General features: G+C 42.0%; 1 protein-coding gene across 1 annotated transcript in view; it reads right to left on the bottom strand.

The window, feature by feature from the left end:
- Window positions 1-18,256, bottom strand: part of RAPSN (receptor associated protein of the synapse) — a 66,329-nt gene extending 48,073 nt beyond the window's left edge. The window contains exon 1 of the mRNA XM_077460978.1: window positions 17,784-18,256. Within this exon, the coding sequence (XP_077317104.1) occupies window positions 17,784-17,996 (213 nt within the window). The 5' untranslated portion in view covers window positions 17,997-18,256. The remainder of the gene's footprint in view (window positions 1-17,783) is intronic.
- Between the last annotated feature and the right edge of the window lie 8,898 nt (window positions 18,257-27,154).

Genomic DNA, 27,154 nt, shown 5'->3' with positions numbered 1-27,154 from the left:
GTTTGAAGATTTTTTTTGGGGGGGGCTTCAGCACACCCAAGCACCCACCGCTCATGGGGGCCCCCCTGACTATGGGCCCTTGGTTGGTGCCCGAGTGACCTAATGGTCAGGCCGCCCCTGCATGTAGGTGAGCTCTGCTTCTGCATCACAAACAAAGGATATCAGATCACCAATAAAAATGACTGGTGAAGATTGGTGTCCTACAGCAATGCCTGGATAACTCTAGTAATACCACTAGAATAATAATTTCAAACAAAGTTTCCCTGTAAAGGAAAAAATTATACCAAGACCCCCTTCACACTGGCTGTTTGATCAGGTCTGTTTTTCAGGCGGACCTGGTCGGACCATCCATTCACCACCTATGGAACGGTGGATGTCAGCGGTAAAATCTCTGCTGACACCCTCTGCTATCCGAACTGATCCTGTCATATGGTGGTCCTATTTTCCAATCCGTCTGGCGGATCGGATGAAAACGGACAGACGATCCGTTTTCATCCAATTTACTCTGTCCTCTACACTCTGCGAGTGGAGACGGACCTGTTATCTGCCTGCTCAGCAGAGCAATCCCCAGCTGAACAAGCGGAGTCCGTCAAACGGATCCACCCATTGTGAAAGAGGCTTAAGGGTAGGTTCATACATGTTAATGTGGTTCTAAAGGGTGAAGATTTTTGTTTTATATGCATAAAAAGACCTTCAGTGTACAGCTTCCTCAAATACTTACCCAAGCCCTATCTCGATCCAGCAATGTGCATGAGAGACACGACAAGTAGAGGCGCAAAAGATCAGAAAATAATATACTCCAGAGGGCTGTCTGTATAAAGTTATATTGGACGATAATATGAATGAGAACTTTTAGTTCTCAAGTCCCGTGAAAGTGTCTTTCGTTCTTTGAGTGGGACTTTGGAATGCAGGGCTGCCACCACAGGGAGCTGAAACCAGGCCCCTAGACTGTTGCAGGAAAAGAGAAGAAGAAGGGGGCGCCTCTGGGTGTAGATTTTTAAAAGGCAATTTATTCACAGGTTTGTTTTACCTGTGAATAAATTGCCTTTTAAAAATCTACACCCAGAGGCGCCCCCTTCTTCTTCTCTTAATGTGCATGAGAGAGTCTGCTCTCTCGATACTCATTCGCTGATACACAGCAGCAGGAGCAATTGGCTCTCACAACTGTCAATCACAGCCAGTGAGGAGGGAGTGTGGATCTGGGCCAAGCCCCATTCTGCGTGTCTTATGGACAAAGAGTGGGGTTTGAGAGCAAGCACGCAAGAGTACCCCCATAGCAAGTGGCTTGCTATGGGGCACTCAGAGAAGAAGCCAGGAGCGTCAGCAGGGGAGCCTAAAAAGGAGGATCGGAGCTGCTCTAGTCAAAACCATTGCACAGAAAGGGTAAGAACTGTATAACATGGTTTTTTTAAAACAATTCTTCCTTTAATATCACTTTAATTCTCAGAGATTATTTGATCGGTTAGCAAGACTAGTTGTTGTTGATGTGACAGCGTTTGAGTCTCCATTGCTTGTGGAGGGTTTGTTATTGGAGGACGGTCTGAAATTATTTTCTGTTTTGCTATTACAGTGTATGTGCTACATTCACTTTTTTGCTAAAACAATTTAATAAAAAAAAAATAATAATAATTATAATATATATATATACACACACACACACACACACACATAGATATTTATATTTTAATTAAATAAAAAGAGTGAATGCAGAATGCAGCACATACAATAATTTATAACTTTAATTCTCTCTGGCTAAACAGCTGCTGTCAGGCATTCAGGAGGTGATCTTACCACTTCCGGAATGTCTCTTTTTTTTTTTTTTTTTTTGCCAAAAGGCAATTTTTATTGGGACTAATGCATTGCAACCATTAGCCAAGTGCTTGGCTTGTGGTTGCAGCATCTCTATTGACTTAAACGGGCAAGGGCAACCTACCATTGGTTGCAAGCACTGACCGAATGCTGGTTTTTCCAAGATATGGTGAACAGACAGTGGTATACATGTACCAAAATTTGTCCGATTTCTGCTGAACTGGCCAACTTTTGGCAAGTGTGTATTGGGCTTAAGGGAGAGTTAGAACCTCTTTTTTTGCCATTGGTGTCCAATTGCTCAGATTTCCTTTCATATCCTGTCCCATACCTAAAAAAAGTAAGTAAGGGGAAATCCCTCCAAAGTGAGTGAATTCTGGTGTGTTACCAGAGTCACCATAACTAGTACCCCCTTTGGAAGATTTCTCCTCTGTTAATGTTCTGATGTCAACCCAAAATTTGGGATTTTCTTTTACTTTCACTTACAAAGGAAAACTAAACAATTAGAGGGGGTGAATCTCCCTAATTGAGGCACGGACAGCAATAAAATCTTGACATGTGTTCCAATTCATCTCCCCTCTATCCAAAAACGTTTTGACTTTAGTTACACTATAAAGGGTAAGTTGACCTTCACAGAAAAAATCTGTAAATTGAATTTACACAGGACACCCTCCTCATCCCCCCCCCCCCGCTAATCTGGATCGCGGCAATCTCCCATTCTGAGTCCCAGTATATCCGTGTCAGAAGCCTGGGGCTTAGAAATCCCCACAGCTGAAAATCCAAAACGTACCCTTGTCAGGAGGGACGTTCTGGAGCATTCTAATTGATTGGTTGGCGTGCCCATGTGATGGCACCAATCAGAAGCCACGGATCCCCGTCCTGTCAGCTGAGAAGAAGACACGTGGATGCCAAGGGGATTTCTAAGCCCTGGACTCCTGATGTGAATACACTGTGCTCAAAACAGGAGATTGCTGCCACCCAGGTCCGCGGAACGGGAGGGTGTATGAGGAGGGGGTCCTGTGTAAGTTAACCTTATAGAATTTTCTGTAAAGGTGAACTTCCCCTTTAAACTATGTCTACTCATACTACTGGTATGCTGACTACTCCTACTCATACACCACATTTATTTCATATCCTATAGACTGCGCAATCCATATGCTCCAAGGTAACCACTCCATCGCCATCCAATGCTGGCTAATACCTCAGTTCTTGCCCGGGGGGGTCATTTCCCTAGCATTAAATGCTGCTTAATCTACCCATGTATGTTACCTTATAGCTGCACCATCATCAGCAATTATTTACTATAACCCAAATGCATAATATCCCTAGGTATTTATACATATTGAAAAAATGTGTACCGCATAGTTGCATAGTCTGGTTGAAAAGGGACACAAAAGTCCATTCAGTTCAATCAATAGAAGGGAAAAAAAATGATATACATTCCTATATACACAATCCTATACTCACAGTTCATCCAGAAGAAGGCAATAAAGACCAGAAAAGCCTGATCCAATTTGCTCAATATAGCCATCTTCTCAAAAATGTATTTTCAGTTTAGATGCACTTTAAATTGTAAAGTCCTAAATAGTTAATGCTCGCTATATAAAATAATGAGCATTTAAAGAGACTGAGTGGGGTCCTGGACTGTAAATCTTACCTGTCATTTGGAACCTAAAAATCCCACACTGCTCTGATTTCAGGTCATGTCAGGTCACAAGACCTACAGTAGAGCTGTATTATGGGTGCTGACGTCAGCAGAGCCTTTATTTACTTCACTGAACTCTTGGGTGAGCCCAACCATGCACTGCTACCAGTCATTGGCATATTTTTACTGTGTGGGACTTTTAGTTCAGGTCAGCTTTATTAAATTATATATTTAAAATATACACTGATCAGCCATAACATTTTGACCTCCCACGATAAACCCGTCGAGGCATGGACTCCACTAGACCTCAGAAGATATGCTGTGGTATCTGGCACCAAGCAAACAGTAGCAGATCCTTGCAAGTCCTGCAACCTCCACTTGATCAGACTTGTTTTTCCAGCACATCCAATAGATGCTCGATTGGTTTGAGATCTAGGGAATTTGGAGGCCAAGTCAGCTTCTCGAACTTATTGTGTTCCTCAAACCATTCTTGAATTCATCAGATGAGACCACCTTCTTCCACTGCTCCGTGGTCCAGTTCTGATATCCACATGCCCACCCTTGTAGATGCTTTAGGCCATTGATGCAGGTCAACATGGGCACCCTGACTGGTCTGTGGCTATGCAGCCTCAGTGCAATGCACTGTGCATTCTGACCCAGCTAACTTTTTTCATTAATTGAGCTACAGCAGCTCTTCTATTGGATCTGATTACACGGTCCAGCTTTTACCCTCCATGTGCGTCAATAAGCTCTGGCCACCATGATGCTGCTGTTGTTGGTTTTCCTTCCTTGGACCACGTTTGGTGGTCCTGACCACTGTAGGCCAGGAACATCCCACAAGAGCTTCAGTTTTGTAATTGCTATGACCAGTCTAGCCCTCACACTTTGTCCCTTCTAAAAGTAAAGCAAATCCATACAATTGCCCATTTTCTCTGCTTTCAACACGTCAGGGACAACAGATTTACTTTACTTAATATATCCAACCCACTTTCAGATGCAATTGTGACAAGATACTCAACAATATTCACTTTACCTGTGGTCATTCTCTTTATAGTGTACCTGTGGGCAGGAAAATTTACACCCTTTCACTTTTCAAGGCTCCCTGTTAGATTCAGGTGTGGTGGGCAGCCTCTCTAATCAAGGTGGAAACAAGGAGGACAGGAAGGAACATGCCACAGTGAAACCAGAATCTGCACCTTTTTGTACTGCCCAATATGACTGCTTTAAGTCTCCAATTATCCCCTAAAGTCTATGGACAACTTTAATTTTGCTAGTTTGCAAAAGTAAATTTCCACCAGTAAAAACAACTATACATTTTCTGTGTGGTGCATTAAGTTAAGGAAGTCTAATGAATTCCTTTAATTGTGAGTTGATAGAATTCTATATAAGTATTTGGCCCTTTAAGAGCTTCCTTGCATACTTTGAATGCACTCAGCTAAAAAAAATGCATTTCAGCCCTGCACTAGGGGCAGCTATTTTCGTTGCTCTGCTCACTTTACAGAAGAGTAATGTATACAATAGGCATTCAAATTCATGGCCTCTATGCAGGGTTAAATATATTTTTTGTTTTGGATCCTTTTATTGGAAGTTGACTGAGTTTATAATGGATCTATATACCACTTAAAAACAGAGTTAGTGTACAGCAGGGGTCAGCAACCTTTTCCAACTTAAAGGGGTTGTAAAGGCAGAAGTTTTTTTTATCTTAATGCATTTAATGCATTAAGATAAAAAAAAAACCCTGTGTGTAGCCACCTCCCCAGCACCCCCCTAATTACTTAGCTGAGCCCTATCTCTCTTCAGCGATGCCCACGAGTGTCTAGGCCTTCTGGGACACTTCTCCTGATTGGCTAAGACACAGCAGCGGTGCCATTGGCTCCTGCAGCTGTCAGTCAGCCAGCCAATCGGGAGAGAGAGGGGGTGGGGCCAGGTTGGGGCTCCATGCCTGAATGGATACACGGAGCTCTGTCTCGGCTCGGTTGCCACTAGAGAACTGCTGGCTGAGGTGGCATTCGATAGGAGGTAGGGGCCAGGAACAGCCAAAAGGGACCCGAGAAGAGGAGGAGCCGGGCTGCTTTGTGCAAAACCAACTGCACAGAGTAGGCAAGTATATATATATATATATATATATATATATATATATATATATATATTTTTTTTTAACGAGCCTTTACAATCACTTTAAGAGCCAGATTCAATGTATGTGAATGCATGGAGGGCCACATTCACATGCTAATAAATGAAGATAACATTACACAGCCCTTGCACCACTGGCCCTCTTTACATTACACAGCCCCAATACCACTGAATCCCCTTACAATACACAGCCTCCCTGCACATTACTCAAACAATTGCGGCGATTGTGTGACATGTGTGATTTGAACACAGTTTACATATGAGGTCATGAGCCTTGCTGATACCATTGCGTAAATCTTTGAGTCATTTTTACAAGTGCTTTTTTATCTTCTCAAATGTGAGTGTTCCCAATTTTTAATACTCTTTGTTATATGGATTTACACTATGTGGAACTTTGTTTCATTTTTAGTTGCATCTTGGAAAAGATTTGGCTAACCTCCATCTGAGATCATTTATCTACTGGGAACCATCTGAAGGACGGTGTGACTACCATTCACTCGTGCCAGTGGCTGCAGATGTGGATGTTCCGATCTACTGGTGTGTTTACACCACCAGCCTTGACCACTCATCAGGCATATGTCCTTTTGTGTCCGATAGTGCTGGTAATCCTTCTCAATGTTGGTGATGGCTATCTCCCATATCTACTCTTCTCACTTGTCTACCTATTGATGTCATAAGGAGGTCACCCATTCAACTTATTTTATACAAATACCCTGGGGTCTTCGTGTTTATCACTTTTTTATATTCATCACGTTGTGGACTTTATTGAGTTTTATTGAGTTTAATCACTTTCATTTATCCATGTTTTTTTTTTACCAACGTGTCATTGTATGTAAATAAATTTTTTAATTTTCACATTACTTCATACGGTTTCATCATCTAGTGACCGTTCTCGTTAGCGCTGCACATTTATTTGTTACTATTCACTTGCAATTGTCTATGCTGGCTGCTGTTTAATGTCTGAAGCGACAGCAGTATTTTCTATTTTTACATTTGCGGTCCCGACTTACCTATGTGTTCGCTTCTGCACGCGAGCAAGAGGGATGGGTGCTTTAAAATATATATATATATATATATATATATATATATATATTTTTTAACACTGTCCCTTTGAAAATAAAAATTCTGATCACTTTTATTGCTGTCAGAAGCATCCCTAGTGACAGTAATAGGCAGTGACAAGAACTCTTTATGGAGGGATCTGGGGTCTACAAGACCCAAAATCCCTCCTTTGCAATTAAAAGCATTCAAAAAACGCAACATGGCTACCTTGGAAGCTACATACAAATTTCTCCTATGCTGGCACTGGGCGCCGGCCCGGATAGCGTGCTCGAACCTATCCTACAGCGACTGGTACTTCAGGTGTGGCCGAGGGGGATGTAGTACACATTTGGTGGTCCTGTCCACACCTCATAGGGTTCTGGTCTCCTACATTCTTTGTTCCATATACCCATACACAGGGAAGCCAAAGCCACTCTGCTGCATTGTCCTATCCAGGGCCTGTTCTCACACCAGCAAAAACCGGCTTATTTGTTCATAGCTGCCAAAAGGGGTAATAGCCAGAGCTTGGAAGAGGCCCACTGTTACATTTGCTATGGTGAAAAGTACTCTAAACGACCTTATGATCAATGAGAAAATGTTGAGTATTCTCAATGATACTCTAAATTTCTCAAAGTATGGTCAACTTGGTGGTCCTATGCCAATGATGGCGCACCTTGGCACTCCAAATGTTTTGGAACTACATTTCCCATGATGCTCAACTACACTGTAGAGTGCAGGAGCATCATGGGAAATGTAGTTCCAAAACATCTGGGATGCCAAGGTTCGCCATCACTGTCCTATCTCCCTACCCTGCATCCAAGCAGCAAATTATTTCCCCCACCCGCAGGACTTTTTACCTCCCTACCCCCTTCTTATGACTTTCTCCTTTGTCTCCTCCCTTTTCTCTCTTTCCTTCACTGCTGAGTTTGTGTTTCCAGTCGCCTTTGGAATGCTTTTAGGAATCCAGGGCCTATTTTTGATAGTAAAATGGCTTGATTCTAAAACTTTTTCTTCTGTATTTTTCCACAGATTGCTTAACCCAACCTGTGCCTGGGGTGTTAAATAGATCAGAACAAGCATGTTCACCACTGCTACAACCTGGGCCTCTGTTGGATAGCCCTTAGGCTCTGGTGACCCATACTGACCTTGGTTTATCCCATTAGGTCACTCAGTGGACAATTTATACTCATTAATTCCTTTGAGCTGGCTTTTCTAGCCTGTACCTTTTTGTTATGGTTCTTATGCTGTACCCCTGCGTGCGCGATTATGCCTTCTCTTCTCTACAATAAAAATGATTGGACCAGAAAAGCATTCAAAACACCAAACTATATATATATTTTTTTAATTTGGCACCTTTATGTTTTCTGTAAACTGAAAGTGATGTCACGGCATAGTTTCCTGGTCACTAGATCTGAGACCTGATCGAAGGTGATTCCGGCTTTGTTCGGGGTGCCGGATGGTCGCTTGGCCCTCCCCGCGGGACGGGAGAGCCCGGGCAAGCCGTGGAAGGTGGCGGGGGGGACTTAGCCATATCAGTTGTTATCCAGGCACAACCCCTCCGAGGCCGCATATTTGTGCATGATCGGCGTGAAGGGTTTAAAATACCCGCGGGCTGGGTGCATGTGAATTCATCAGTGAACTGACGGGCTTGGACATTTAGCGGCAGTGGGCCAAGTGCGGCCCGAGGGCCTTGGGTTGTCGACCCCTGGTGTACAGTATCTTTGGTCAAAATATAAAACCAAATATACAATTCCACATTTAATTTCACTTATTTCTAGCCTTTTCCTATTAATCTTAACATCCTGTAAATTGTATACTTCGTGAATATCCCCACACATTTACTTCCTTACCACTTCAATACAGGGCACTTAAACACCTTCCTGCCCAGACCAATTTTGAGCTTTCAGCGCTGTCACACTTTGAATGACAATTGCGCGGTCATGCTACACTGTACCCAAATAAAATTTTTATAATTTTTTTCCCACAAATAGAGCTTTCTTTTGGTGGTATTTGATCACCTCTACGGTTTTTATTTTTTGCGCTACAAATAAAAAAATACCGAAAATTTTGAAAAAAAAATGTTTTTTTTTTGTTTCAGTTTCAAAACTTTGTAAATAAGTAAGTTTTCTCCTTCACTGATGGGCACTGATGGGGCTACACTGATGGGCACTGATAGGCACCAATGATGTGGCACCAATGAAGTGGCACTGATGAGGTGGCATTGATGGACACTGATATGTGGCACTGATAGGCGGCACGGATGGGCGACACGGATGGGCAACACGGATGGGCACTGATAGGTGGCATAAATTGGCACTGATAGCTGGCACGGATGGGCATGGATAGGCGGCACAGATGGGCATGGATAGGTGGCACAGATGGGCATGGATAGGTGGCACAGATGGGCATGGGTGGGCACTCATAGGCGGCACAGGTGGGCACTCATAGGCGGCATTGGTGTTATACTGTACAGCAGACAGTCCGCTGAAAGCGTGCGTGATGACGTGTACAGCACGTACGACGGGACTAGAAAAACGACGTCCTATACACTGCAATGCAACCTTCAGCCGTGTAAATCCTTTCTGAGCATGCGCCATACTTAGTCCGTCCAACTTGCCTACACACGTGCGGACTGTCCGCTGAAACCAAGTTTGGACGGACAAAACCAAGTTTGAACGGACTGTCTTACGGAAATTCCGTAAGACTTTGTTTGTCAGATTGTCCGCTGAAAAAGTCTGCTGAAGCCCACACACGAGCGGATTGTCCGCTGAAACACGGTTCAGCGGACTAAGTTGGACAGACAATCCGCCCGTGTGTACGCGGCCTGTGCCCTCTTTTAGGGAGAGTCACCCTCTCTATTTGTCCTGTTAACTTATCACTGAGAGTCAAAGAAAATTCCAAAAATCGGGTTGCCTCTAGAACAGGAATGGAGATGAAATACTTTAACAGAGACACTAGTTCTGTAAACCTTGGTGACAACCAGATTCCCTCACTTTGGAGGATTTTTACCCACTACCTGTTTTGGCTATGGGACAGAAGATAAAGAAAAATCTCCCCAAGGGGACTGCTATGGGTTAAATAAATCCTCAATCAATTAAAAAAAAAAAAACATTTTGCCTTTAGTTCTACTTTAAAAGATATGTTCACCTTTAAATAAATAAATGCACCCCTTTTTGGAGGTATAAAAAAAAAATCTACATTTATTATTTTTTCTATTACAGTAGGAGTCTTTAAAGCATTGCACCCACGATCAGCAGATCACAGGTATAATCTCAGGAAACACTGTCAGTGTATCCATCGTAGGATGACAGGAAGAAATCAATGAACTACCAAGAGTGCTCATCAGCATCCTGGTAGTTTATTGAGAACGGCCATCTGTTGGCCACAATGGATGATGGTAGTTGTAGTCCTCCAATCCACAGAACTCCAAATGAATGATGCAGCGGGGAGGGAGGAGCCCTGCACGACTACTTTTTTTCAAATTGTGACAGTGGGTATGGGGAGAAGATCCCTGGTCTGCTGTCACAATTGGGACTTTGGGGGGGGGGGGGGGGCTGTTCATTTAGTATGTATGTTATGAAAGAGTAACAGGATATGCCACTCCAATAGGAAGCCAGCAACATGAGTGTGTATGGGTGTGGAGCACCTATTTTTTATTTCACAAGCCTATGGATTGTTACCAGTGTTTACTAATTTTCATACAAAAGTATACATCCATTCGTAATTTGGGGGTTTATAGCTCCTCTCTTGTCAGGGGTCTAGTTAATGTGTATACCAGCGTTCCTTCGGGGGTTGCTAGGGGTTCCTCGAGCAATGAGCGATTTCTGCCTCTCAGATATTTTTTCACTGACACCATTGATTTTTGATTTTTAGCCATCTGTGAGTGGGTAATTCTTCCTGACAACAAGTGTAAGGGGCATTCTTCCCACTGACCATCACACTAATGTATCCTGAGTTGGAAATATTGCAACTTTTAGCAGGGGTTCCCCAAGACCAAAAAGTTAATTCAAGGGTTCCTCGGTGTTGAAAAGGTTGGGAATAGACTGGTTTATACCACGAGCCTGGTGGTAGTTTCTTTTTCTTTTGTTTGATATCCCAGTATTTACAGTTAAAGCCAGTTCTAGGCTTGGCAGCAAACTTTTTTTTTTTTTTTTTTTAAAGATAGAATAGGTAATGACTAGGTAATGATTAAAAGCCTGTGAGTTTTTTTTACCATCTGTTTCCCATTAGGGATATTTTCTTTCACCAAAAGAAACAAGAAATCCCGTCTTAACAGTAGGCACCAGAACAAGTTCACAAGTGTCCACATGAAAACATTTCCCTTCCGATTCTGTTTTTTATGATCATAAGGTTAGCTTTATCCTCATTTTCTGTCTCTGTGAGAATGGTTAGCAGGACAAATAAAGAGAAGGAATCTCCCCAGCACTGACAGTGATGAAACCGAACAAAATTGTTACCATTCCCCACACCATCCAACTAGAAAGAGAAGTTTTGGCTTTAGCTACACTTTAATTTGCAGCAAAGGGTAGTCTTCGACCCTAGCTTTTGAACCTCTTTCAAGGTTTAATTTAGTGCAAGGTTTTTTTTTTTTGTAACTACTTCAAGACACCCATGAACTTCCTTAGGTTATACCAGGGGTGATGCCGATACCTGCAGGCATCATCCCAGTATCAAAATTTGCAGCCAGTGATTTCCTGTTCAGCAGAAGTAATACAAATGCCTGAATAGCCATGCAGATGGGTGAAGGGGGTCCTCGGGCTCAGAAGCGATGTGACCGACGGCGTCACTACACAGAGAGAGGAGAGGGGAACTGGTGTTGTTCCTCCCCTCTCTGTGACCCTGGAAACAGGGCATGACAAGGATTTCCTTACTTCTGGTTCTTTGCGTACCTGGCCGTTAGCAGCCAGGAAAGCAGCCGGTCAGACCTATACTGCCACAAGGGATGTTGCTCATCCCCTGTGATAGCAAGAGAGTTCATACAAAATAGACAGTGTTTAATAAAAAAATATATATATATATCGGTGGTGTGATCTTTTATATTTTACTTAAAGTTGGGTATTCTATGGGGATTGTGTGCAGAAAAAAAAAACATTAAAAAGTGTATTTCTTCCAAAATTCTCTAATTCTGTAGGTTAGGAATTTATTCCGTATACAAGTATAAAATACTAAAAACTTGCATGAAAAATGTTCAGAGTGCTAGAGCGGGTGGGAGCTGATGAAGGCAGCGGGGCCGTGTCTTCTAAACTAGTTCCGATTTGCCAGACCGCATGTGGACGGCACCTCAGTTTGACAGCCCTGGATCACTCCCACCCAGAGACACACAGCTGATGTCTCCATGAGGCTTATGAAGGCTCCACAGCCCGCACCTGAAGAGGCCTCGCTCCCTTGACAGCCTCAATTTAGAGACTTTTTTTAGAGACTAATTTTAGGGGTTCATCCCCTGAACTTTCAATCCACTCACCATTCACATGGCTGTACCTTCATGTATTAGCATGCAGATGCATGCCTTTTCATTTAAATTTTAGACTTTAATCTTTTTCATCAGATGGTTTAGCGCTGAACATTATACCAATATTGTGTAGGTATATAGCCAGTAATAGTGCGTTGCAATCAACTTTCTATTGGCTCCTCCGCTGCCTCCTCCCGACACGTTGCGTCACATGACTTTATCAAGGGACATGTGACGCAACGCGTCGGGAGAAGCCAGTGATGTCATCCGGGGTGTCTCCGTACAACACAGCAGACGCTGTGTGTGGATTGTTTAGAGCGGCTGATTGTTCAAAAGCGCTGGTATTGGTCATCTACATGTGAGTGGATCGCTGTGTGTTTGTTGAACCTTGTAAGATGATCATTGCACAATGATTGCTCTCTTTGTTTTTCATGATATTTACGCAAACTGATGAATTTATTGAAGAACTAGAGAATTTTGTGTAAAAAGGAGAAACTTAAAGGAGGATTGAGCCTGAATACCTGAAGTATTGTGGATATGGTCCATAATTAATAAGATGTATCCCTGTGGAAGTATATTGAGAACCTTTTCCTAATGTATATAGTGCAATACTAGGGACCAGTGAGAACCTGTTTAAAATCAATTATTTTTCTGCTTGTGAAGGTGTATGTGGTAGTCCTTAATTTTATTATTAATGGACACAAGGTTGCCATAGTATCTAATTGGTGATTTTAATTGAAGCATGATCAGTATCTAGCACTTAATATTTATATTTGATATACTGCACTTTATTTTTCTCTATGTGTGCAATAGTAAGTAATACACTTCTTTCACATATAATGCACTTTATTGTTCACTTTAATTTACGTGTGCACTTTAAATAGTGCGCTGCAATCAACTTTCTATTACTAACTACATATGATGATTTAGGGTGTCAGAACACTATGAAAATGGTTATAGCGTGATCATTTGGGTTTTTTCTATTTTTTATTTTCTATTATCATTTATTACCACATCAGCGCTTGGGTAAACACCTTTCTAATATTGTGTATGTGTTTCCTCCTAATGTCATAATTATGTAGGGCATCTGATAAAAAATATATATATCTATCATGTTTAGGGGTTCTAAGTAATTTTCTATAAAAAAAAAAAATAAAAAAAAGTAGATTTTTACATGTATTTGAGAAGTCAGAACTGGCCCAGTATTGAAGTGGTTAAATATAAAGAAAGGTTACCCTCGCGCCACAGTAATTATAGAAAAAAGAAAAATACACAAACAAAAAAGATTATGGTTGCAGCAAAGCACCGACAGGGGTTCAAACCCTCCCCTGAGTGAGTAAAAGACAAATGTATGAAAGTGGTGTTGCGCTCCTTAAATAAATATAGCAGTAAATATGTGAAGTACACAATGTGCAAAATTAAAAGTGAATATTCATACAAACTATAAACGCATGAAAAAAAGGTGCATTCAATAAAGTGCATACAAGTGCTCGGGTAGATACATAATATATCCAAAGTGCACAGATTGCAGTGATAATAGAATCTGCAACGTGATTAAAAAACACTCAATAATCTAATATCAAAGGTGCAACAAGGAAAAAATACATATATGACAATAAAATCAAAAAAATAAATAAATTATATAAAGTATATTTCACAGTCCGCATTAGATCATGCACTGCAAAAAAATATTAATCCACTCTATGTGCAAATATCTGGTAATCCCGTGAGTGAAAAAAAATATATATAACAATAAAATTATAGACAGATTAATGTATTGTATAAAGTATATTCCACAGTCCGTATCGGATCATGCACTGAAAAAAGTCCACTCTGTGTGCAAGTATCTACTAATCCCGTGAGTGACTCTTTATCCCTTAGGTGATAGCGTGCAAGGTGTCCACACACTGGTAGCAATGGCTACCTTACCTTACTGCTGTAAGGGAACAGCATATATCCTTTTGAGCAGGTGGTAGATGTAAACAACAATGGATGCCCCCCTCTCTCGGTCCTCTGCTCTTTGATGCTTCAGCGACCATCATCGGGGCCTCGATGATGGTCGCTGAAGCATCAAAGAGCAGAGGACCGAGAGAGGGGGGCATCCATTGTTGTTTACATCTACCACCTGCTCAAAAGGATATATGCTGTTCCCTTACAGCAGTAAGGTAAGGTAGCCATTGCTACCAGTGTGTGGACACCTTGCACGCTATCACCTAAGGGATAAAGAGTCACTCACGGGATTAGTAGATACTTGCACACAGAGTGGACTTTTTTCAGTGCATGATCCGATACGGACTGTGGAATATACTTTATACAATACATTAATCTGTCTATAATTTTATTGTTATATATATTTTTTTTCACTCACGGGATTACCAGATATTTGCACATAGAGTGGATTAATATTTTTTTGCAGTGCATGATCTAATGCGGACTGTGAAATATACTTTATATAATTTATTTATTTTTTTGATTTTATTGTCATATATGTATTTTTTCCTTGTTGCACCTTTGATATTAGATTATTGAGTGTTTTTTAATCACGTTGCAGATTCTATTATCACTGCAATCTGTGCACTTTGGATATATTATGTATCTACCCGAGCACTTGTATGCACTTTATTGAATGCACCTTTTTTTCATGCGTTTATAGTTTGTATGAATATTCACTTTTAATTTTGCACATTGTGTACTTCACATATTTACTGCTATATTTATTTAAGGAGCGCAACACCACTTTCATACATTTGTCATTGAAGTGGTTAAGCTTTAAAGCTGAAGTTTCTTTTACACAGTTAAATTGTTCCAAACTGGACCAATTTAAGTATGTGCCATAATCTGGGTCCCCCCGGGGAAGCTAGAAATCACTATACAAAAAGTGAGCCGCTGCCGCCATCTATAACTGGCCTATACAGCAAGGAGCACTGAAGGACAGCAAATGACAAAAAACAGCCAAGGACAAATTTTAGGTCTACTTACCGACCAGCTACGACCAACCAAATGAACCTGTCGAACAATATGCGTTAAAAACATGAGTTTGGTCTGCACGCATTTGCAAATACATGTGTGAGCTACAGGCCCCGGCAAGGCACCCTGTTACCTGTACTTCCTACCTCTAACTTAGGCTCCACAGTGGAAGCACATGCATTCTGATGGTGATCGATGAAGGGCAGATGGGCTGGAGGGAGCCCACCGCTCCTTAAAAAGGTACAGGGACACACTGAACACCCAGCACATAGCACCATGGCTGCAAAGGTGTCAGTGTGTTACCTGACCTATATATCAAGCATACAAAAAGTGAGCCACTGCCCCCATCTATAACTGACCTATAGAGCAAGGAGCATTGGAGGGTAGAAATCACTGTAGAAGACACAGCTAGCTTCTGGGTAAAGCTTTCTGACTAGAGGAGGAGAGGCGGAACAGTGACATCCCAATCTCCACTTCATCCAATCAGAGGATGCTTTGCACTCATTAAGAAAATGCAGTGTTCTGTTAATGGTGCCCACAGCGAGAAAGTGCCCCCCCAACATGTTAAAAGTGGTTGTAAACCCTTTACAAAAACGTTATGTTACAGGAGAGCCTGTAATAAGGCTTACCTATAGCTACTCAGGATATCTGCTAAACCTGTACTGTTTATGAAATATCCCCACTGGGGCAAACTGAAGCAATGGCACGTATGTGCCGTTGCTTCAGTCTGTATGGCGCCACTGGCAGCTCCTGTGCGCATGCGTGAGAGTGATGTCATTACGGCTCCAGCCAATCACAGCGCCAGGGCCGCGATACCCGGAAGTAACCCCCAGGAGAGATGTTGCTGGCCAGAGGGGGAGACAAGGATGGCTGCGGGGGCTTCGATCTAAGGCAAGTAATTCATAATGAGCTAGTATGCTATGCATACTAGCTCATTATGCCTTTGTCTTGCAGGTTTTTTCTTTATTTTTTACCACAGTTTACAAACTAACTATGCAGCAGGGTAGCTGCCCCGGAACGGGATCTGGAAGCTAGCGGCAATCCTTATAGCTACAACGGCTACTACAGTGAATTACAACTTCCACAGAGATTGGCCAGATATGGCACATGCTGGACCACTATATCTTTTGGAAAAAAAAACAAAAAAAAAAACAAAAAACACACACAATCTAAACTTCAGTTTCAAAAGGACCTACAATAAGCATATTTCATAAAATACTATACTGCAGTAGAGAAGTGTCCAGAAATATGTCAGGCTCCTGTGATAATGATCGAACTATTGCATAACTCCTGTGTAGCTTAGGGCTAAGACAGATAAACACAGTTGTTCCATGAACACACTGCAAAAAAGTATTGTCAGTATTTATTAAAAAAAAACAAATCTCTCTAGAAAAATTTTCAAACAATTTAGTACTCAAAAAAAAGAAAAAGAAAAAAGATGGTCGGTCAGGATACTCAAACAGCGATTTGTCATTAGTTACAGATTTTTAAAAACCTGTATGTCCAGTCAGCTACCCAAATTTGCTCTCCAAACACCCTCTTCCCCTCTAGCACAGATTCCGGCTTTTTCTTTTTTAATGTGTAAAATTATTGCTGGGGAAGCTGCTACAACTTTAGTTCCTATTGACGTAGGCAAGCCCCCCAAAACTACAGCTCCCAGGAGTCCTTTCTTCACACAGTGTGTGGGTAGGCTCTTAGATGTTGAGGCAGAAACACTATTTTGCTAGAAAATAAATGAATAAATGGATATTGAGAGGGTGTAGAAAAGGTTAGGCAGCCCTGACAGTGCTTTATTGGGATCAGGGTGCGCCAAAAGGCACTGTGTTGTAAGTTCAAACAGGAAGTCAGTACACTGGACTTATGGTATATTAGTCTGTATTTTCTGTAGTTTTTAGAGATAAAAATAGGGAATGTGCATGTATGTGTTGCAGAGATGTGCCAAGGTACATACATACCATCTCTGCCATTAGTGCCAGGTGCTTGCACACTAACGTCACACTAGAAGTACGGCCCATTCAGGTCTATAAGACATTAGTGCAAAAGATTGGGCAACCCCGCATTAGAGTTTTACCAGCTGAGCTGCAGACAACAGGGGAGACTGCAGCTTTTGGAGGAGGTGGAAGTGGAAGGTCACAAGTTTGAGGGGACTGCGGGAATTTTTCATGAAATTGTCATTTAAGATCATTGTACTTAAAAATATTTAGCGTGCACACCTTCTGTAGCAATTTCGAGAGGGTTGCAATGGGAAGGAGTCAGATCACTGTAGAACAACCCGTTTTTTGTTTTGTTTTTTGTAGCAGGAAGAATGAGACTCAAGGTGAGCAGATACTATGGTGGAAAGATTTCAGCACTTAGGAGATATAAAAAGTCTCCAACTGTAGCCAAAATATCACTTATGGGTATAAACCAACCCTTAAATTATTAAGGAGCAAATTAGTAATTTAGGTAATCAACAGTCTGTTTCTTTTTCTATTTATTCTGTATTGCCAGAAGGTGAGAGATTATTGGTTGCTATGGGCTACTGTACATCATTGAACATTCTTAATAAAAATAGGCTCAGTACTAGGCCTTATTTAAGTGACAACCTGTATTTTTCCTACAGCAACAAAGATTCAGACTTTATTTAGTTGCCACTTTACAATGAGAGAACAATTCTGGTCACTATAAGGCCACAAAGGTAGTTTATCTTATGATACTTTGATTATAAAATCACCCATGATGAGAAAATAAGTCAGTGATTACCTTTAGCATGTCTTTATACCTTCCCATCTCTGAATGTGCAGTAATAAGGCAACCAAGAACTCGAAACTTGCCTGCCGCATCTGTGGTCTTTTCCAACACTTTAGTCCAAACCTGCAAAGCTTTCTCTGTCTGGTTAGACTGGTAAAGCTGAAGTCCTTTCTGGATCTGCTGTTTGGTTTGGTCCTGACCCATTTCCACGCCCAGAAGTTTCATAAAATCCAGCGTAAACACAACCACAAGAATCCAAAAGGGAACAAAAAAAAAAAAAAAAGACTACAGTAAACCAAAGGCCATAGTTTCCAAGGCACTGGAGTTTCCAGAACTGACAGATTAGATAAACAGGTGACAAATCCACCCGAAGGACACAGTCTTCCTAAAGGGAACTTGTAATTCTGACCTGCAATTGAACACGCATAAGAACCCTGGTGGGAAAACAGAGGAACCCAGTTTGGAAGTGGAAATGCACACGCCTAGGTTGTGAGATTCATCCAGCTTGGGTCCCAGCCCCCCCCACCCGCTGCTGGGCACAGCTGTCCCTGCCAATCTGCGGCTCGTCTCTTCAAAGGAATGCCAGCACTAGTGACTCAAGGTCAGAAACGGAGCCTCACCAAAAGCCCACCCTCTACCCATTAACAGAAACATGCAGTAAGATCCAAATTTAAAAGGCCCCTTGTCTCCCAACGCCACAACTGTGGTGTGTTTCATTTTTCCTGGCTCTACCCCTCCCAAGGAGAGAGAAGCTGTATAAAAATATCTCCAAGACAGACAAATGATGAACTGGAGAGCCAGAAAGAATTTTGAGGGCTAAGATGACAGAAGATCATTCTCCGTTCTTCCCAGCCTATTAACTGGGCTTCATAACAACCTGCTACATTTTTTTGGATCCAGGCTACTGTGGGGGGACAATTATACGGAGCAAATGGTGCACTTATGAGTAATAGTACTGAGACTTTACAAACAGCTGCCGCCTTCTATGCAGACAGTATTTTCTGTCATTCTGGGAGGAAGAAAATAAAAACATTTTTCGAATCCTCCAGCCAGATAGAGATGTTCATTATGTAAAAAAAAAAAAAAAAAATTCAATGCAGGTACCTTGTCCAATGTTCCCAGGTTTGCCTCTGATCCACATCTATTTCAAAAAATGTAATTTATCAGATTCGTTACTAGGCTCCAAACCACTAATTTAAAGAAACTCTTCATTGTAACCCAGAGGCTGTACAGTAGGTCCCATAAAGCCCTTACACCTACTAGTCCTTTGGCTTTATTTGCAAAGGAGTTTCTATACTACAGCCTCTGTTACATTGGTTGGTTTTAGGCTTGAACAAAGTCCCTTTGCTTTTATCTATTCTTACTTTCCTTTTGGGGCTCATTCAGTCACGTCCTCCGTGCAGTGCCCCTTTTTTGCTGCACGTGCATCCACCTTAGAGCTGCGTGCAGGCAGCCCATACAAGTAGATGCAAATTGGCTGCATGAACACAGCCGCAAAATATAAGCGGACAGCATCGGGTGCACAGATCCGAATGCACACAATCCAATTCTGTCCTGTGCATGCCCAGGGTTTTCATCTCTGGAATATTTTAATGTACACCAATTGCTATACGTTTTTTGTGCAAGTCAAAAATCTTGTTTCTACATTTGTAAGAAGATTTGAAAATATTTAATAAAAAGGAAAACCTTTGGCTTTGTATATTAAGGGCAAAGCAACTGGATGGCTTTGGAATGAATCCCCCCTTTCACTCCCACTCTACTCTGTTTAGTGCTGGTAGCAGAAGGAAATACCCTGTATTTTTGCATTCTGCAACATGGAGGAACATGTGACAACTCTAGACCAGAGAGTCCATAGCCCTGTATAAGCTGTGAGCCAGTGACTCATAGCTTTCAAAGAGTTGCATTTACTGCTGGACACTTAATAGAATGGCAGGAGAGTGATGGGAAGGCGAGTAGAAGTGTCTGAGGAGGTCTGCATTAAAGTGAACCGGTTGCTTTGCCCTATTTGGGCATAGCACAGATTCGCTATACAGAAAACCTTTAAGAAGATATGTCACCCTTTTGTTGAAAATGCTAGTCTCCTGGCTCTCATGCTGATCCAAAAGTGTCAAAGATTTTTTGGACACAAACCCAAAACAACTATAAAGATCAACAGTTCTGACTTCACATTTGCTGCACACTTGATCCAGAACAAAGTATAGAAGCTACAGACAGCCAGGTAACTATTTTCAAAAGGAAGAAATTGCCCTGTATGCAAGCTTGGGATTTGGGGGGAGGATCTTGACTTGACTGACTGGATATAGTCTCCTCGGATGTATAAGAGTATTATAAATGTAGCCCTTGTGGAGGTGGGAAATAAGGTACTTTGAGATGGTATCTGGTGCCAGCCCGCCTATCTAAAATGTATCTAGGGACCTTCTCCTCGTGTTTTAGGCAGTGTGGTCAACCTGGTACGATGTTCCATACTTGGTGGACTTGTACTAAAGTATGGCAGTTTTGGATAAGAGTCCATACTCTGATTTATTCAATGACATTGGTAAATATAGTGAAAAACCCCAGAGTAGATCTTCCTAAAGAGCCCATCGCTGATGTTCCCAAACACTCTCAGACCCCAATATATTTTGTTTCTTGCGGAAAAAATCGTCATAGTGGCTGCCTGGAAGAATCCCGTAGTAGACATAGCTGTTATGAAAACAAAGCTGCCGTGGATCATGCTTAATAAAAATGTGGTCAGCATTCTGAAAAACCAGTCTTCGAGGTTTGACTGTGTTTGGAACCCTTGGATTAAATACCTCCAACTTCCAGCTGACTGCAGCATTCGGGAGTGGGTGTTCGGACAGACCCGGTGTTTTTTTTTTCCTGTTACATTCTTTGATTCTACATAGCTACTCTGATAGTGCTAATAAATTAAGCATTTTATGTACCCCAGACCTACATTGGCTCACCGGAGGGTTGTGGAGAAGTTGAGATACTATTCGTTTTTTGAGTACCCTATGTAGAGCTGTTATATGCTCTGACAAGAGTGACTTGCTCAAGCTAAAATGCTGTATTTTTTATTTTCCTTGCATGTCCCCCTCAGATTTACAGCGACTGCACTTCCAGGTGCACGTTCAGTGCAATTTCAAGTGCAAAATGAATTTGCCTTTCATAAATAACCCCCAATGAGTTTGGAAATTGTAGAGAAATGTTAATACATTACAATTTAATTACACCCATTAGATTTTAGATGACTAAAATGAGTTTTAGTCAACTTAATGGAGTTTAAGTCGACTAAATAGAGTTTAAGTTGACTAAAACAATTGCAGAAGACTAAAATGGGACTAAAACTAAAATGCCATTTTAGTCCTAAGACTAAAACTAAATCAAAATGTGCTGCCAAAATTAACACTGGTCAGCAGTTCAATCCCTGTACCTTTTTCAGAATATCAGTCTGTCCCTGATGTTGGCTTCTTTGTTACCCTTCTTGATACCAGGCCATCCTCCAAAAGTCTTTGCCTCACTGTGTGTGCAGATGTACTCACATCTGCCTGCTATCATTCCTGAGCAAGCTCTGCACTGGTGGGCACTGATAAGGCAGCACCGATGAGGTGGCACTCACTGACTTATTAGGTGGCATTGAGGCATCACTGATGGCACTGGCAGGCATTTTTCATTGGCACCTGCCTGGGCACTGATTGGCATTTCCCTGGTGGTCTAGGGTGGCATCCCTGGTGGTCCTGGCAGCATCCTGGTGGTCCTGAGGGAGGGGGTCTGCACGCAGTCAGCCGTCAGGAGAGCAGCCGATCGACTCTTCTCTACTCACGTCTGTCAGACGCGAGTGAGGAAAAGCAGATCAATGGCTCTTCCTGTTTACATTGTGATCAGCCATGATTGGACACGGCTGATCACGTGGTAAAGAGTCTCTGTCAGATCGGAGTTGTGGTGTGTCAGACTAACACGACGTAACAACAATCGGCGTTATGTGGGCGCCCCCGGGGTGGGGGGGGGGGGGGCAGTGGCTTGTTATCCTGACTATGTCATATGACAACTGGTCAGGATAACACAACCATTTTGCCAATGTCATTTTGGAATATGGCGGGTGGCAAGTGGTTAAAGAATACGTTCACCTTTGTTCACGATACATGTAAAGTCAGCAGCCCCAGCACCCCCCTGATCCCCCCTTTTTGACAGTGAGGGAAAGAAATCTTCTCCCCCAGCTCACTGCCACAATTATAAAAAAAAAGAAAAAACACAGCCATGCAGGGCTCTGCCTGCATGGCAGAATCATCATTCATGAGTTCTGTGACTGAAAACTACAAATACTGACACAGGCTTTGCAGCTGTAGTTCTCAATGAACTGCCGGGGTGCTATTCACAGAAGCTTCCTATAAATGTTATGAACAGGCAGCTTCTACAGACTGCAAGAACCCTGCATTGACCCCATGATCTGATTGCAGGTGCACTGCTTTGTAGGCTCATACCTAGTAAAAAATAATTAATGCAATTATTTTTACCTGCAAAAAAGATGTGCATTTATTTATTTTTTACAAAGGTGAACTCATTATAGGGTGACAATACTCTGGGGTTGATTTACTGAAGCTGGCGAGTGCAAAATCTGGTGCAGCTGTGCATGGTAGCCAGTCAGCTTCCAACTTTAGCTTATGCAATTACGCTTTGACAAAAAAACAAAAACAAAAAATCCTAAAAGTCAATTGGTTTCTATGTAGAGCTGCATCAGATTTTGCACACTCCAGCTTTAGTAAATCAACCCCTCTGTCCTCGTCTCCTAACTGTACCCCTGCATTGTCACCCTATCACATAGACTTCTGATCTCTACAACAGCCTGTTTAAATGCACATTATGCAGGCATAGTTCACGGTTGTCCAGCCATCACTGGAATGTATGCATGAAGACAGGAAGAGGGGCCTGCAGTAGAACAGCAGCCACAAGTACAGTTTGGGGGGGGGGGGGGAATGCAAGTATTTCCAAACAATGGCAATTTTCTGAAACTCCGTGTGTTAGCAAAGTAATGGAATTCAGTTAGGATTTACATCTACTTTAAATGTAAACTCTATTGCCTCCAGCAAGTGTTGCAAATCATCCCTCAATAAAGACTTCCACTGTGCCTTTTCAACTCGTTTTTGTATATAACAATAAACTAGTGGGACTTCTGCATGCATCATGTATATTTATGGGTGCTCCAGCAGTGCAGGACTACATCAAGCATAAAGATCTGTGTTGGTCTAAGCTGCACAGTGGTGTTCAGAATTTTCCAGACTTGGCAAAACTGCCAGTGACAGCACTCAATGACCTAACGATTTGTATTGTCAGAGTATTATCCCACAGGAACAAAGCTAGCCATAAACAGGCTGAACCCATTGTTCAATGCAACTGCTGGGATCAGTCTCCAATGCCCTGTGGTATTACTATGTGTAGAAGAGCAAAGGGTTTTTTTAAAGATTAGAGGAGCATTTCTCATATTTTTCCAACCACGGCATCCTGTAAAAGTATGCAAAATCTTAAGGAACCGCAGTCTAAAATGTAAATGTTACCTAGAATCTAGACGGAAAGGTAATACCCTACTAGACTTTAGTTATTCCCCTACACTGCTGGATGCTTTTAAACGAAGTTGATCTGTCCCTTTTGCCTACTGGCCATCTATGGTGACTTTCATTTACCTATATGCAAAAAAAAAAAAAAAAAAAAAGGATTCTATGTTTAACGAATGATCCCTGGGCAGCCTTGCATCACTCCCACCACGCCTTTCACTACGCCCACTAACACTGACCCTCACATTCATTCCTAACAGCTCTCCTGCCCTTCTTCTAACCCATCTGCCAGCCGAGTAGAGACCATAGCCCATTCTCTACAGCAGGGCAGTGTCTTGGTGAATGTTTACTGCTAGCAGCATAAAGTGTGTACAGCATTAGGTACTGAGTGATGCCCACAGGGCGTTGCCCCCGCTGAGATAGGCTGGATTACAGTGTTAAGGATAGAGATCAGCGCAATCGTCTTAACGGAAAACTATATTCAGGCTCTTTGCACACTACTGTGATGAGATTTTGACTATTCGCAGTGTGATTATGCAGTGCAGCTGCGATTGTGTTTTGGATGTAGTTTGCATCTTCTATGGAGCCTAATCGTGCTGTACATCGCATCCAAGTAGCATAAGACCCTTTAACAAAGTTGCATTGCAGCTGTGCTGCTTTGATGTGAAGATACCATGGGAAGCAATGTTATTTCCTTTCCAAGTCACATCAGTGTGAACCAGTCCTCAAATGTAACATTTCTTCACAATCTAACGCAAGGTTAAAAGGCACAATTGCTACAAGGGCTATCTAATAATTATCAAATTTTTCTCAGTTAATGGATAAAACAGTGAGAGGTTAGGGCCTCTCTTCTGTTTTCATTGCCTTTAGCCCTCTTAATGAGATTCTCTCTCAAGGGAGAATCTAAAAATTTTACTTGCCACCAGAACATGAATGAAGGGGATTTCTATAAATGGGGTCAACCACAACAAATTAAAAGTCGAAATCTTGAAGCCTCCAGGACGCTTCAGTTGTACCTGGATAAACAGAATTATTGAGGCCAACAGGCATTTGTTAAGATATTCCAGAATCCAAGATTGCTGTTGCGCTGGGGTAACAGACCAGTCTTGTGCTGGAAGGGATCAGGTAAGTAGGTCTATACTCTCCCTTTCCATAGAAAAGTTGGGCTTTATGGTGGAACTACACTCTCTGCATCAATATATTTTTAATCCTTATGCGGTTAGCATTAGCAAATGGAAAGGAAATATTATAATTTTATGGTTTTAAATGGAGACATTGGATGGAGTTTTCTTTGAACCTTAAAAATGTATTAATTAGCTGGGGCGTCCAGTGGAGGGGACCCTGAGCTATAGGAGGTGGCTTAGTGCCTTTATTTTTGTTGCAACCAGAATTTCCATAGCCAGGTCATGGAAATCTTCAATGGTCCCTTTCCACCTGCTGAAGTCAAAGTTATCTCTTGGATGATGGTGAATTAATGCCTATAGGCAATTTTGAATGATGAAATAGCCGTTTGACAAAATCTGGGACCCCTGGATTAAATACCTGTCAGAAACATAGAACAGATTTATCTCAGTACTTTTTTTCTTCTCTAGCAGGTGGTGCACTACTTTTCATTCTTTCTTGTCTTCTTTCCATCTATGGTCTTTCACTTTTCTCTCACCTCTTTAAGTGAAGTCTTCATGAGTACAGGAGATATCATTTCATGGTTACATCAAGTGGGGGGCATTCTGCCTTCTATATAGTACCCCATATTCTTGGACTATGGAGTGAGGGCCAGGTTACTCTAGCATTAAAAGGGCTTTATTTGAGCATCTCCTCCCTCATTATGTTTGGCTTTGGAGAGGCAAGATGGCAGAGAATATGATATAGTGTGGATTTTTTCCACAGCACTTGATGCTTATTTAAATGGTTATACTGTATTTTTTGTTTTTATTTTTGGTATTCATTTTACTTAATACTCCTGAAATGTGGATGATGCGCATGGAATAGCAACAAAATAGTATGCGTCTCTTCTGAAAAGTATAATACTTAACCCTGGTTTGCACCCAGAGACCGTTGCATTATACAATGGCTTTGCACACCTTGAAAATATTCTGAATAAAAGTAATTGACAATAAAAAAAAATGTATTAAATATTTTTGGTTTGTGTAGTTTTAATAAAGGGGGTTCAGAGGTCCCACAGAAAAGAGCTAGACAGGAATGTTAAATCACAATGAAACAGATAGCATCGTTAGCCCATAACAGAAAGAAGCTCATTGGATTTCTGGCAGGACGATCAATTATTGTTTAGTACAAATAAGAAAACGGACATGTACTGCGTGTTCTTTTTATTTAGAAATTTACCTTCTGAAACACATACCTAATAGTTTGATCTTTCATTGCGACATAAAAATATATATACATGTCGTACTCACCCTAAAAACCTTTTCTTCTCCATTAAGGGTCACAGGAATTGACACCTTCAGTATACAATGTAGTCTAAAGGAGGATTGGAGACAGGCAAAAAATAAAAAATAAAATAATAATGTAGACTAAACTCAGGCTAGCTCATCCTCTACTCAGCATGCTTAATTTTGAAGACAGTAACAAGGACATGAACAGAAACACAAAGGAGTGGGACCTGAGTCTTAGATAACTCGAAGAAAAAGGATTTTACAGCAATTGAGGGATACATGAAAACGAATACTGTTGGGATATCCAACTGCAGTCTGACTGAGGGGTGGGTAACAAAGCAATAGCTAACAGGCCCACAAAAAACAGGAGAATGCCTGCAGCATAGGAGCCACCCGAAGGCCCAAGAACCGAATATGAACAAGATATGGATGAGGCCCATTCAAATAAGGGCACCTGCTAACCAGGGTGACAGAATCAAGATGATGCTCAAGGCTTAGAAAGTTCAACAAGAGAAATAATGATGAGCAGGAAAGACACCAAACCTGAACTAGTACAATGTTGATTATTAAAGCGGGAGTCCGCCGGGAGTTCCGCCGTTTTTTGTTTTTTTTTTAAAGCCAGCAGCTACAAATACTGCAGCTGCTGACTTTTAAAATAAGGACACTTACTCGCCCAGCGCGCCCGCGATGTCGGCACCTGAAGCCGATCTCTCGATCGTCTCTCGGGTGCTGCCGCCGCTATCTTGGATATCGGAATCAGGAAGTGGAGCCTTTTCGGCTTCATTTCCCAGTTCCCTACTGCGCATGTGCGAGTCGCGCTACGCAATAAGGATGGTCCCCGCTGTCTCTGGGATCCGTATGTTTTCCAGCAGGCAGCGGGGGACTTTCAGAAAGGGGAGTAGATTCTGGGGAAAGGGGCGTTCCTTTCTGCAGAATCTACGCCGGAAGTGGGTGCAGATACCTGTACTGTACAGGTACCTGCACCCCCCTCCCCCTGAAAGGTGCCAATTGTGGCGCCGGAGGGGGGGAGGATTCCAATGAGCGGAAGGTCCACTTTAGGGTGGACCTCCGCTTTAAAGAAAACCCACTGAAAAGCAGCCAAAACCATAACTAATTACATGAAGGGGAAGAGCAGGCCCATAACATGATATGGTAAAAAAAAAAAAAAAAGAAAGGAGGACAACCCCAAGTCGGAAGAGATCCCAGGAAGGCCCCCAGTATCAAATATGTCCAGGTGAGAAAGGCCAGCCAGTCTACATGCAAAAGTCCAGGGCCATTCTTTGACTAAAGAGGTTGTCTGGCCCAAGAAGCAATCTTGTTAGGCAACACTTACTGTGGAAACATATGTATCCACAAAAGTACCACAGAATCTAAATAGACGTTAAACAAAGTCCTGAAAACTACCCCTAACAGGAGGTAGAATTGAAGAGAATGCCTATGGAGAGATAGAGCCACAAGATAG

Source organism: Lithobates pipiens, unplaced genomic scaffold (genome assembly GCF_037356315.1).
Source record: "Lithobates pipiens isolate NorthernLeopardFrog02 unplaced genomic scaffold, aLitPip1_a1.2 Scaffold_10, whole genome shotgun sequence".
Classification (NCBI taxonomy): Eukaryota; Metazoa; Chordata; class Amphibia; order Anura; family Ranidae; genus Lithobates; species Lithobates pipiens.
The sequence above is the reverse complement of the archived record's forward strand: the minus strand, read 5'-3'. Positions and strand labels throughout refer to the sequence as shown.